General features: G+C 33.4%; 1 protein-coding gene across 3 annotated transcripts in view; it reads left to right on the forward strand.

The window, feature by feature from the left end:
• Window positions 1–12,144, forward strand: part of Traf4 (TNF receptor associated factor 4) — a 32,323-nt gene that overhangs the window by 16,577 nt on the left and 3,602 nt on the right. For 2 of the 3 annotated variants that reach the window (XM_088045738.1, XM_088045737.1), the window contains exon 3: window positions 12,035–12,139. In XM_088045738.1, coding sequence (XP_087901864.1) covers window positions 12,035–12,139 — 105 coding nt within the window. Of the gene's footprint in view, window positions 1–9,938; window positions 10,250–12,034; window positions 12,140–12,144 lie in introns of those variants that run through there. The other variant, XM_088045736.1, reaches the window with a different exon arrangement.

A 12,144-nucleotide genomic window follows, 5' to 3' on the forward strand; every position in this document is an offset into this window, starting at 1 on the left:
ATGGGCATGGAAGGTGAGCTCACGCGAATGATGGAATTTCATGGCGCTGTGTAAACGCAGACACGACGATATTTTTGAATGGACACACGATTAGGTTTGGAATTTCGAGAACGAAATGTGCCACAAAATTGGTGGATCATCAAATAAAAGTTTCTTGAAGCGCGACTATTTTTTTTGGTGATTAATCTGTTCAGACTATGAAACGAAGAATTTCCTTTATGATGGCGCGACAAGGACAATTTGTGAGGTATTTATGTTCAAAAAGTAATAATAAGAAGAAAAATAATAAATTAATTGAGAAAAAAAAAGTCGATCAAATCCAAATATGAGCCACAAACTTTATGGTAAAGTGAATAAAGAAATAGATTTAAAAGTCCTTAGAAATATCCCAAAATCTATGATAGTTTCAACTGAAAAATTATAAACGCGCGATTGTAAAGTGTCAGTTAGCAATAAAAAATAATTAAAAATGATCAACGTGCAAGTAGAGCAGCGTTAAATAACAAAAATTTTAACTTTTTTAATTGTTTATTTCAAAATTTAGTTTCTCGTTTTTTTTTTAATAACATTCAACAAAACAAAGTATAGTAGGCTATTTGTCTCTTTTTGTTCCTTTGTCAATTCATTTTCACTGCGAAGCGTTAAAATTTTTGGATGCACAGAATCTGTAAAATTTCTAATCACATTTTGAGTTTCATCGCCGTTTTTCTTATTACTTTCATTAGCATGGCTACAGGAAAATAATTTCAAATGTACCAAAAAATTAGAAATTGCTTTAAAAATGGTGGAAGAGCGAAATTGTTTATTGCAGACTTTACAAAAACGAAAAATTATGTAAATTTTTTTTGGTTATTTAAAAAAGTGGGCTTTTTAGACTTAATCAACAAAGTTAAAATGTTTGGATGAACATAATTTGTAAAATTTCTAATCAAATTTAGAGTATCACCGCTTTTTCCTTATTGTTTTCATAAGCATAGGCACAAGAAAAGAATTTCAAATATACCAAGAAAACAAAAAATGCTTTAAAAATGGTGGAGGAGCGAAATTTCATATTTCAGACTTTACAAAAACCATAATTTATCTAAATTTCCATCATATTTAGTTATTTAGAAAAGTGGGTTTTCTAAACTTAAGAAAGATTTATTAGAATGCCGAAATAGTCTGTTAACTTACTCAAAATTTTCCTATAACTCTCGTAATTCTGGCAATTTTAGTGTTAAAACTATAAAACTTGGTAACGTAACTTGCATTCGACAAGCTAACTAACTGTGTCAAATTAGAAAATTTTAGAAGAAAAAACCTTTTAAAAATTCAATTGTTTGTTGGATGTTTCAAAATTTAGCTAAATTTTCCATTGAGTCTCGTAATTCTGGTAATTTTAATGTTAAAACAATAAAATAATGGTGGCCTTACTACTTCCAATTTTCTTGTAAAAATCAGAGTTGGAAATTTTGTATCAAGAAACCGAAATTTTTGTTTTTGATCGAGCCGTAATCGACTCAAATCGGCTGCGAAATAGCTCGTTTATCAAAGCAAATTTTGGTTCTTTAATAGTTATTTAAATTCCAACAACTGTTCAAAATTTAGAATAATCGCAAATTTTGGAAAATTCTAGGGACCCTTAGAAAATTACAAAAATTCGAAATACAATCTAAAACATTTTTGTTAAACCTGTAGCTTTATAAGGAATTCTGCAAAATTTTGGATAATAGAAAATTGTGGTAAAGTCAAAATTAATAACAATCAAATAAAGAAATAAATTTTTCAAAATTGGTGGATGCGCTAAATTTGATACTCCCAAAACAATTTTTCATTGCTTCAATCTGTAGCGTAAGAAATTACGCCATGGCCCTGGGGTTTTACAAGATTATCGCGAGCCTCTAAAATAAACTTTTCTTTAATTTAGAGCACCCTATTTCAAAATTTTTCAATTTTAATTTCTGTATTTCGGGCGCCAATCTGCAGAATCTCTGTAGCTTCGATTATATGAAACACAACTTTTTTATAAATTTCATAACCGTTTAAATTACGAATATTAAAATTTTTGAATAATACAAGTCTATCAATGAACTAAAAATAATTCTAATTTTTCTTCAATTTCATCCAACTTTCCAAATATCCACCGAAAAATTCTGTAAATAAGTAAATAAGTACGAGTTTTTGAAACAGCTGTATAAAATTAAATGAACAAATTTGTAATTCCAAAAAAAAATCCCACATTTTCCCTCACACCCAAATAATTTTTTATGAACCTTGTGACTCCACTTTTCTTTAACAAAGTCAATTTCTCCTTCACTGAACTCAAATAAACCCACAGCTCCAGACTTTATTTATTTATCTGAAATCAACAAACACTGCTACGCCAACAATTTACAGAACTGATTAGTTAATCTGCGCGTTCGTGTTCTTCCTTTAAGAAGATTTGTTTTAAAGCAACACGTAAAAAATCATAATTACATAATCTTGAAAAAATCCATCCACTGTTATCACAACAAGTCGATTCGCACTCACCTTTCACGGAAATGCCTTGGCACACCGATGTCACTAACCTTACTTTTAATTTTCTCCTTCCTCTTATAAGCCTTCTCACGATGTCTGGGCGACACATTTATGTAAATACGGTATTCTCTTAGTGTGTTAATACCACTAATATTTATTGAGTCTACATCACTAATTACAATACTTTGATTTACAACATCAAAGAAGTTGCAGCCCACATCCGCATATAGAATTTTGTGGAAATTTAGCCATGTGGAATTTTATCTTCCACTTGTTTACGGTTAATACCGACAAAGTTAATTGTAGGATTTGCATATTGTTTGTCTAATGAGGTCTTTGATGGTTACCTACAGACATGCAGGCCAAAAAACTGCCCGTTTTAACAAGCGGAAACTTGTGGTGTAGTCCTGCGATTGTTCTTTGCGAAAAGTAAATTTATATTACGTTTTGTTGAGGAGAAGAATTAAATCCGATAGGGATCGGTCTGTTTGAAGTATTCTTGGAAGTCAAGGAATTAGTGGAGATTATCTCCAGAGGGGTAGTTTAAGTAACTCTTATCTGTACTAATTATGCACTTCTAATCCCAGAAGCTGGCATTTTTGTATGGTAATAAACTCATTTTCAGTAACCGAAGAAAGATTCTTTTGAAATTGAAGCGAAACCTGAAAAAGCTCGTTTATGGTTGTCACTCTCATTGTGCCCATTCGCCACGCATAAAACGCAACTATTGTGAAACCTTGAAGCTTTCTTGAATTGAAATCCGAAGGCAAATATTTCCGTAAAACAATAATTGGTTACACTATGTCACGGTCGAACATAAATTACCAACCCTTATAAGCCTTAAATTCGTACTAACCTTAACACGAATTGTCCAATGACTTTGCACCTTTTTCGTCATCTAAAGTGAAACTTTAACGGACAAATTCCTGCGTTTATTTCCACGCGGTTTGATATCCTGAACCTGACATTCTAACGAATTTCTTTAACCTTGGAGAACTCTGCTATTATTTTATAACGGTCATACTTTATGGTAATTAAAGATTTTTCGTTTTTAATTCACGTAACGTTTCAATTTTAGCGAATGAGGGTATCGGTTTGTTTGCGACCGCCTCAAGCAAATTCTTTACCGGTGGATCAAAAATAAACAAACACCACTCCTATTTAACGTTCGCAAAATATTTGACATTATCTGTACGATTTTAACAAAGAGCGGGAATTCTTGTTCGCTGAGCATTTTTTTATTGTATCATTAATTCGCTCGGGCCTTAAAAGAATGCATTATATGATAATGTTACAGTTACCGACTTGATGGTATTATACAAGGTGAACATTTATCAGTAACAAGGTAAAGTATTGTGGGATTTTTTCCTGTGGAATGTTATAATAGTGAGAATCTAACATTTTAATCGTACATTCTTTCTAAAAATAATACGGAAATCATAAAATAGTCACTCGTTTATAGTGACACTGCATCAGGAAGTCAATGAATTAGAAAAATTGCTGCTAGGATGAGATATTCAGAACAATGGGAAATAAAGTAGTTTCACTATTATCGCGTCCTGAAGAATCGGGATTAATGGGTCGATCAGTTGACGTTGTCAAGATAAGACGTAAGAGAAAAATTAGGTAATGTTGAAAATTACAGAGTTTATTGCTCTACACACATCGTAAAAGATGTGCAAATTTTACCACTTTTAAAGAAATGGACTCAAAAGTACTTTCCCATTATTGTGCGGGCTGTGCTTTTTGGTTCCTTTGATGTTTGCTATTTTAACAAAATTTCTGAAGAAGAATTTTCTCCCGATTCTGAATCCGAAGCCCGTTTTGCTCTATCAGGTCCGGACTTTAAGATATGTTTAAATTAATTTTTTTTAATGGAAAAAATGCACGACTAAAACTGTTAATCTACTGAGGTCGATATTTCGCTAATTTTTTGGAGTAAACTTGAGTTATTATACATCAGTGTTCGCAGAATTTTCCGCAGATTCCAAATCTGGGATTTAAATTCAGATGCGACGACAAATAACTGAGTTATGGCCGATCAAAGTTTCGAATAGTTGATTTTCCTTTTTCCTCATTTTTCCTAATTTTTAAAGTTACATATCTCAGAAATTATTAGAGATATTTAGATGCGGTTTGCGCGATTCTTTTTCTCGGCTCATTTTACGTTATAAATAGATATCAAAAGCTTAAAATTCGATAGTCGATTTGTCGCGAAAAAAAATCCCGACTCAACGATGAAAATTTTTCATTTTTTTTATTTTTGGCCATTACTTGTAAAGTATTTGTCCGATCGATCTCAAATTTGGCCAGTAGATAGATTACGAGCTCCTCTTTCGACTGATGTATAATTCAAAACTATTAAACGTCGTTTTCATTTTGGAAACATTGATTGAAAATCACCCTAAAATGACGTTTTCAAAACAGTTTTTAGCCAATGCCTCGTTTATTTATTAAGCAAACTCAACAAATTTTGGTCTCATTTTACGCAGAATGTCACGCTGAATCCAAAAACATGAGAATTTTAGAATTTTTATCAACAAATAACTGAGTTATGGTCGTTTGAATTTTCGGGTTGTCGCCAGAGAGCCAAATTTTTGAAGGTTCAAAACAATTCGTGCTTGATATTTTGGAAACTATTTCAGATATTGAGATGCGGTTTGCGCCATCGTTTTTCTGGCGATTTTTTACATAAGAAATAGTTCTTTGATTTTTCTACAGTCGAAATTTACAAATTTTCCCAAAAAATCATAACTAAAACTATGCCAAATTTCTGATATCGATTTCTCGCTTATTTTTTGGAGTAAACTTGAGTTATTTATTATACATCATTTTACGCAGATTCCAAATCAGGGCCCAAAAACCACGTTCGACAAGAACTAACAGAGTTGCGGCTGATTAAAGTTTTGAATAGTGAATTTCCAGCCCCAAATATTTTATCCCCATTATCTTTAAAACTACGATAGATAGAAAGAAACGGTCTGCGCTAACATTTTTATTTTGCTGATAACTGTTTATTATAGTGCAGCAAAAACTAAAAAAGAAAACATTTTTCAAGATTATCTCTGAATCCGAACCTGATGCGACCAAAACCGACTTGAAATTCGGCCATTCCACTCCTCCAGTACGTTTTTTTTTATAAAATTTGTTGTCACGTGTTATTATTCGTCGGATTTAATCAAAATATAGTGGGACTTTTCCATTTCCACCACATGGCGCAATTTTGCATGTAATAATCCAACCAGTGATAACCACCGCCGCTTATTAATATTCAAATACCCAACGGCAAGTAACAATACGTAATTGAAAACTCCTACAATAACCTTTTCATGTGTTTTCGGTTAAACTAACCATTGTTAGAAAATCGTTTGTCTTGGCGCGTGTTTCTGTATCTCATCCGCATACTAAATCTTCCGATTAGCCTTCAAACATTCCTACTTACATAATCAAAAACCACCCATGATTGGGTTATATTTCTTTACAACCATGAAAATTGCACCCATCTGGTGAGTCAGCTTTCCTTTCAATCTCGACAGGGTGCTCGGACTACCACCCTCGTTTTATTGCAGTGTAAATAACAACCCAATCGGTCACAGGACGTCCTGAAATGATTTTCGGGTGACAGGCCAAAATGCAAGTTAAGTTCCTTGTTTGTAAATAAAGAAAGTCGGCATTTCGCGCGGTCAAAGAAGTTGATGAGAAGAAAGACACCGCCAGTTGACGTGGGCGATCTTCATACAGGTTGCATCGAGATTCAAGCAGGTATCGACCTGATCGCGATCTAAACCTGCAAGAATGTAGAATACGAATTCTTTACAAGAAACGTCACTTTGTCTCTTTGTCTTGATAATCGTCATCTTCCGATTATTGTTGTACTGTTAGTACGAGTTCACACACAAAGTACCAACGCCGTTATAAACAAAAATATTGTCTAACCACTGTTCCGGGCGTCGTAGCCCATAAAAGTCTTTTTGTTAACAAAGAGCAATAAATCGTAATTTATGGAACGTGTCTTCACTTGTTTATTTTCCAAACAAAGAGGATTTTGTTGCTGATCGCAATAATTATACCTCAATGCTTTTAGGTCTGTGGGTTAATCAACCGTTCAAAGCAAAGAAAAGCCCAAGGCAAGGTCACTTTCTTGGGTATTGGCAGGTTTTAACAGGAACCAGAAGGTAGTTGACAGGTAACGATTCATTCGAAATTCAAGTAACGCGCGTTGTGTTCAAACTTGAATTTACTTGTCTGAGGGACGAAAAACTATCATGTTATTGATTTCAAGACGAGAATGAGTCATTGCTTAGAGGCCCCCAAAAAATTCTTGCTTTATTAATATTCCATGACAAGTTTAGTTGTAATGACGAGTGCGGGAGGGAAAATGATGTTATCATTGGGGAAAGTACCCTTCAGTACAACCAAATGACATTAGAATGAAAGGGGGAACAGACAATGAACAGTCATGTCTAAAGACACAACAAATAAGTTATAATTATTTACGCTTTGGGAAAGGATATAGGTACGGACCTAATTACAGATTGTATACTTCGAAGCTCGCGGAAACTCGTACTTCCGGTGGTCAACAGTTTTTAAATATTGTTATTTAATCATCTGTCTATTAAAATATGAGAATATGAGTCACATTGTGGCAATTAAATTTAGAATGTTAAATATATGTATAAAAGGACATTGAAATTGCGAATTATGTTGGTAGCACTGCGTCGTTTTCAACTAACAACAAATTACAAAATGATTGTCGCCTCTAAAATCTGAACATACAAAACTATATTGATTGTTGAAAATTTCCTAAAATTTTAGAAACTGAACAAATATTTCGAAGATAAAAAAAATATATAATTCTGGTAGTTTTAGTGCCACAGTGACGAAATTAGGTAAGGCATTCTTATTAATCGTGCTCAATTACAAACTTCTAGGGCAAAAAAAGACAAATTTTGGACAATTGAATTTCAAGATCCACCCGTTCTTCATGGAAAGTAGAGAATGTGAATTAAATCGGATCAAAATCCAAAAAATAATTCATTTATTGGCTCGCCTTATCTTTATAGAAATAGTTTTTATAACAAAAATTGGCTAGATATGCAACTTTTTTCTTGGATAAATTTGTCGGCTATTATAACTCTAAATTTGCTGCAGAAGTTTTTCATTAGTTTTTGTAAACTATTGATGTAATAATTGTAATTTGTCTTTGTCCAACACGTGTAGTCAAAGGAATTTAACCTGCAATCAACTGTCATTCTAATTCTAAATTATACTATTTCATCAAACGTTCAAGTTAAATAAATAAATATTTCGTTGAAATATAGTAATTGAGGTTTTTCTGAAAAATGCTTCAATCAATGTAGACATTGTAATCGATTACGCTATCAGTGTTTACAAATTTGTGATAACTTTATTATACGTAGTCAAATAAATTTCATTCTGGGCTTGTGTCCTATATTGATAGCTTGAACTGGAGATGTCAACAAAAATATTTTTTGATATCTTCTATAGGAGTATTAAATTGATATCATTTTGGTTGATGTAAATTTGAATCATTTTGTTACTTCTAAGGGAGAAATTCCACTTTATTTTTGTAAACTAAAATCAAAGCAATTTATTTAAAACTGAATTTCGTTTGGAAATGCGAAAAATTGTCTTGGATTTGGTTCGAAAATTCGATATTTGTGCATTTTTACAGTTCAAAATTCAAGTTTATGTTTTCATATAGACAAAAGTAATATTTTGACTTCTTTATTAACTTCGTAAATTCTAAAATTTTAGAACAAAAAATAGAAAGTTTTATTTTGAGGACGAACTACAAATTTTCACCACTTCGTAACTTTGGTACTTTTAAATAGACTTGTTTATTAAATGTGCTAAATTTGAAAATTTTAGAACAAGAAACTGAATTTTTAGACCTTTTTATTTTGAGGAAGAACCAAAATGTGTACTATTTTATTTTTTTTTATTCTTTGGCAATTTCAGTTATAATGCAGTTAAGTTTATAGATTTTCTTACCTTCAATTTTTTTATCGATAATTGTAGCAAAAATTTATAGCTAAAAACCAAATTTTTAGAGATTTTCATTTAGGAAAAAAATAAAAGTACCTATCCACCATTTTTTTTTAATTTTGTAACTGACAATTTTTATCACAAAAGTGAAATTTTCTGAAATTTTCTGACTACTTTTGGCCTGATTATCAACTCTGCTAGATTTCAAAATTTTTGAACAGGAAACAAAATTTTTAGACATTTTGATTTTGAGGAAGGTTCAAAAATGTCGATCATTTTCGATTTTTTTCCATTAAATTTCGTAATTTCGATAATTTTAATCCCAAAACAGTAAAATTAGCGGTTCTCAATACTTTCGTCTTAATCATCAATTAAGCTAAATTACAAAATTTTGGAACAAGAAACAGAAATTTTAAACATTTTTATTTTGAAATAGAATGTCCACCAATTTTTATGTTTTTGTTTTAAATTTCGTAAGTTTGACAGTTTTAATTTCAAAACAGTCTTACTGCTTTAAATTTGATTCAATCTTATTTAGAACTAAACTTCATTTCTAAAAAATTTTTGCCTGAAACGGAAAATTGCGATTCCATTATCAATACTTTTTTTTCACATCGCGTCAAAGTGAATGGATCTTCTTTAATTCTACTCCACCTTTACACTGTGTTTATCACTTCTTTTTATTGTGTTCTACTTGTAAGTTTTTATACCATCTAATGGTCGTAATAAATACCGTATTCTCCGACAAAGCAAATGAATTCACACATCACAAAATCACTTTGTCTAGCAGTTATTTTCACCTCTTTATTTTCGAGATGATGTCATTCTATTTCATGAACAGTAAGTAAGCTGAAAATTGTTTACACCGGTCATTTCTTTTTGTGCCTAATTTTTGGAACCACCAACATTTGTCGGTTCTTTTTTAGAACGATTCCTGGAACGTTCAACTGGAACCACTCACCTCTGGCACGTGTTCCATTATTGGTTTTATATTTGAAAGCTTCATTATCTTTTGGGTTAATTATAAGTAAAGATAGACTTCATGGAACAGTAAAACACAAAACCGGTACCAAAAAATATGTTTTTTACATAACTAGAGCGCGTATTACTGCCTGCTCTCATAATAACTATGTCTGCGCATTTAACCGTCATAAACATTATTAACATTGCATAAAGTCGAAGAATTTATGTCCACCTGCCGTAAATCGCTCTACTTTCCCATGTAAAAGTGTGACTGTCGGCTAAATATTGCAAGTAACAACGAAAAAAGCTCGATCGATATTGTAACGGTCAGCAACGGTCAAATAAAAATCAATCTCGCTCGTTTATCAGCATCTCTCCCCTGAAAATCTCGAAAAATACGTTAGGAACTCCCACTTCCATGCACAATTACCAGCAACAGCTGTTTTTCAAACATAAAGAGTGGGAGAAAGGCCATCGAAAGGCCGATTGAGTACAAGAAGAAACACTGAAAACAGTTCGTTTCGTTGATGCGCACGGAGAAGTTGCGTTAGTTCGTGATAGACGTGTTTCGAAAATGGTTCGTAGTTTAGTCCAGTGGACAAAAACTTTGAGCTTTCCTGCGAGGATTTCTCCAAATAAAACTTCCAAAGAAAGTGTACTTTGTAGTCCTGGAAGTCCCACCATCACGCCCACTCCTAGTAACACTTCGTTATCACCAACGTGCAATAAAATCGAAATCAATAACATGAAGAACAACTCTTTGAATGAAGTCAACCAAGTAAGTCGGAACGAATTTTGTTTATTTGAATAATTGACCCAATTACACACTTCGAAGCCGCGGCCTTCCAGCTTCCACAGGATCTCTGCAAGAACGAGCAGGTTTCGACCTGCAGCTGCCCGGTTTATTGTCCTTCAATTCGCGAGTTTTCGCTAGTTTCCTCCATAGCACGTCTAGTATTAAAACACGTCTATTTGTTTGGGAAACGTTCCGTTGATGCACCTCCAGTACGTGATCTATCTAAACGTTCTTCATTCATCGAAGACGGAACTTCCGCAATTATGAACATGGGTGCGTTCTCGTTCAATTTCATAAGCGGATATTATATCATTATCGAATTAAGAGAGCATGTAACATCTTTTGATTGTATTTTCTTCGATTTCTCTCCATTGGGGTCAATACCTAATTACTGCAAGTTAGAGATAATTGCAGTAAGGCGCCTCTTGTCCGGACTTGCAGAGATGTCAGCGCTTGCAGCAGATACATAAATTTACACGGCGATTGTTGTTTATGAAGGTTACAAATCAACCTGCTGGTAGCACGACCTCTTATTCTTAGATCCGTTAAGTGAGAACGAGCGGCAATTATGTCAAAAGAACGAGATATTTTGCACTACTTTTACTTGGAGTTGATGTCTCCGATTTCGTTTTTGCGCGTTTTGGAGATAATGGGCGATTTAGATTGTCTCGAAAACAATAATAAATGTCGGTGAAGTTCCTCGTCAATGACTTTGAGCTATTTCCAACAGAACGGGGGAAAAGCAGGATGAAATTGGACAGAACGAGATTCGCCCTTCTAATCCCACAGATATTCAAATTAGAATTAGAAATTAGTCCACTTTAGTTGCAATTAAATGATTACTTATCGAGAAAGTTCCGATTTCTGTCAACACCGAAATTTCGTGGTCTTCAACTTTTCACACATTCAGTTTTGTAGCCTATTGTAATCTACCCATTTTTCTTGTAGACAAAGCAGAAATTTATTGCCCTAATCTCGGTACCATCATTTGGGCCTGAAAGGTACCTCTCATTTCAAACAATGAAATCGTGTTTACAATCTCCGGACACCCCAAAGAAGTAACTAAAACCGCTCTACTTTACACTAACAGGTGTGTCGATCAAAACAAGGACTTGCAACTTCACCCACTCAAATATTTCTTCCGCTGGAGACTTGTAGGCGTCGTTAAAAATGAGATCAAAAAGCGGGCATATTCAGAATTTTTTTCCTTTATTTGTGCGAATTAACATTAACCCCAATTTTACGACTGCCATAAATCCAAGTCTGCCGCCTCCAGTCTGGATTCTTTTCGATTTTTTCTCTCTGGTTAAATTGCTCTTCATGGTTCGTAATTAGCTGGTAGATTGTACTATTAATGTCAACAAGAGTTACCTGGCGGGGGTGCTACTCTTGGGTGGTATATAGACCATGAAAATCGGTTCCTTTGGTTTCAGCAACCGTGTATTGTGTAATTTATGGGTTTGACTCCCAACAAGGTGCAGACAGTGCATGAGTCAGACTTCTTCAGATCAAAGTACCTAGAATCTTATGTAGGTTGGGACATGCATTTATGCACTGATGATGTCACTTTTGATGGATGAATGAAAGAGATGACACTGCCGAAATAACGGTTATCATGAGATGAGGTCACTCTTGTAATCATCGTGTCAATATTTTACTTTGAATGTTATAATAGAAGTATAAAATAAATATTTGGAGACTTGGGAAAACACTGAACTTAATTTAATTGTACCGCGTTTCTACATTCTTTTTTTCGTATTGTTACAGATATATCCTGATCCGGAGTCGGAGAAGGCTATTATGAGCTCTGTGGTCTACTGTATTCATCATAAAGAAGGATGTAAATGGTCAGATGAGCTCAGGAAATTGAAGGTGAG

Source organism: Gnatocerus cornutus, chromosome 9, assembly GCF_029298725.1.
Source record: "Gnatocerus cornutus isolate USDA-ARS CGAHR chromosome 9, icGnaCorn1.1, whole genome shotgun sequence".
NCBI lineage: Eukaryota > Metazoa > Arthropoda > Insecta > Coleoptera > Tenebrionidae > Gnatocerus > Gnatocerus cornutus.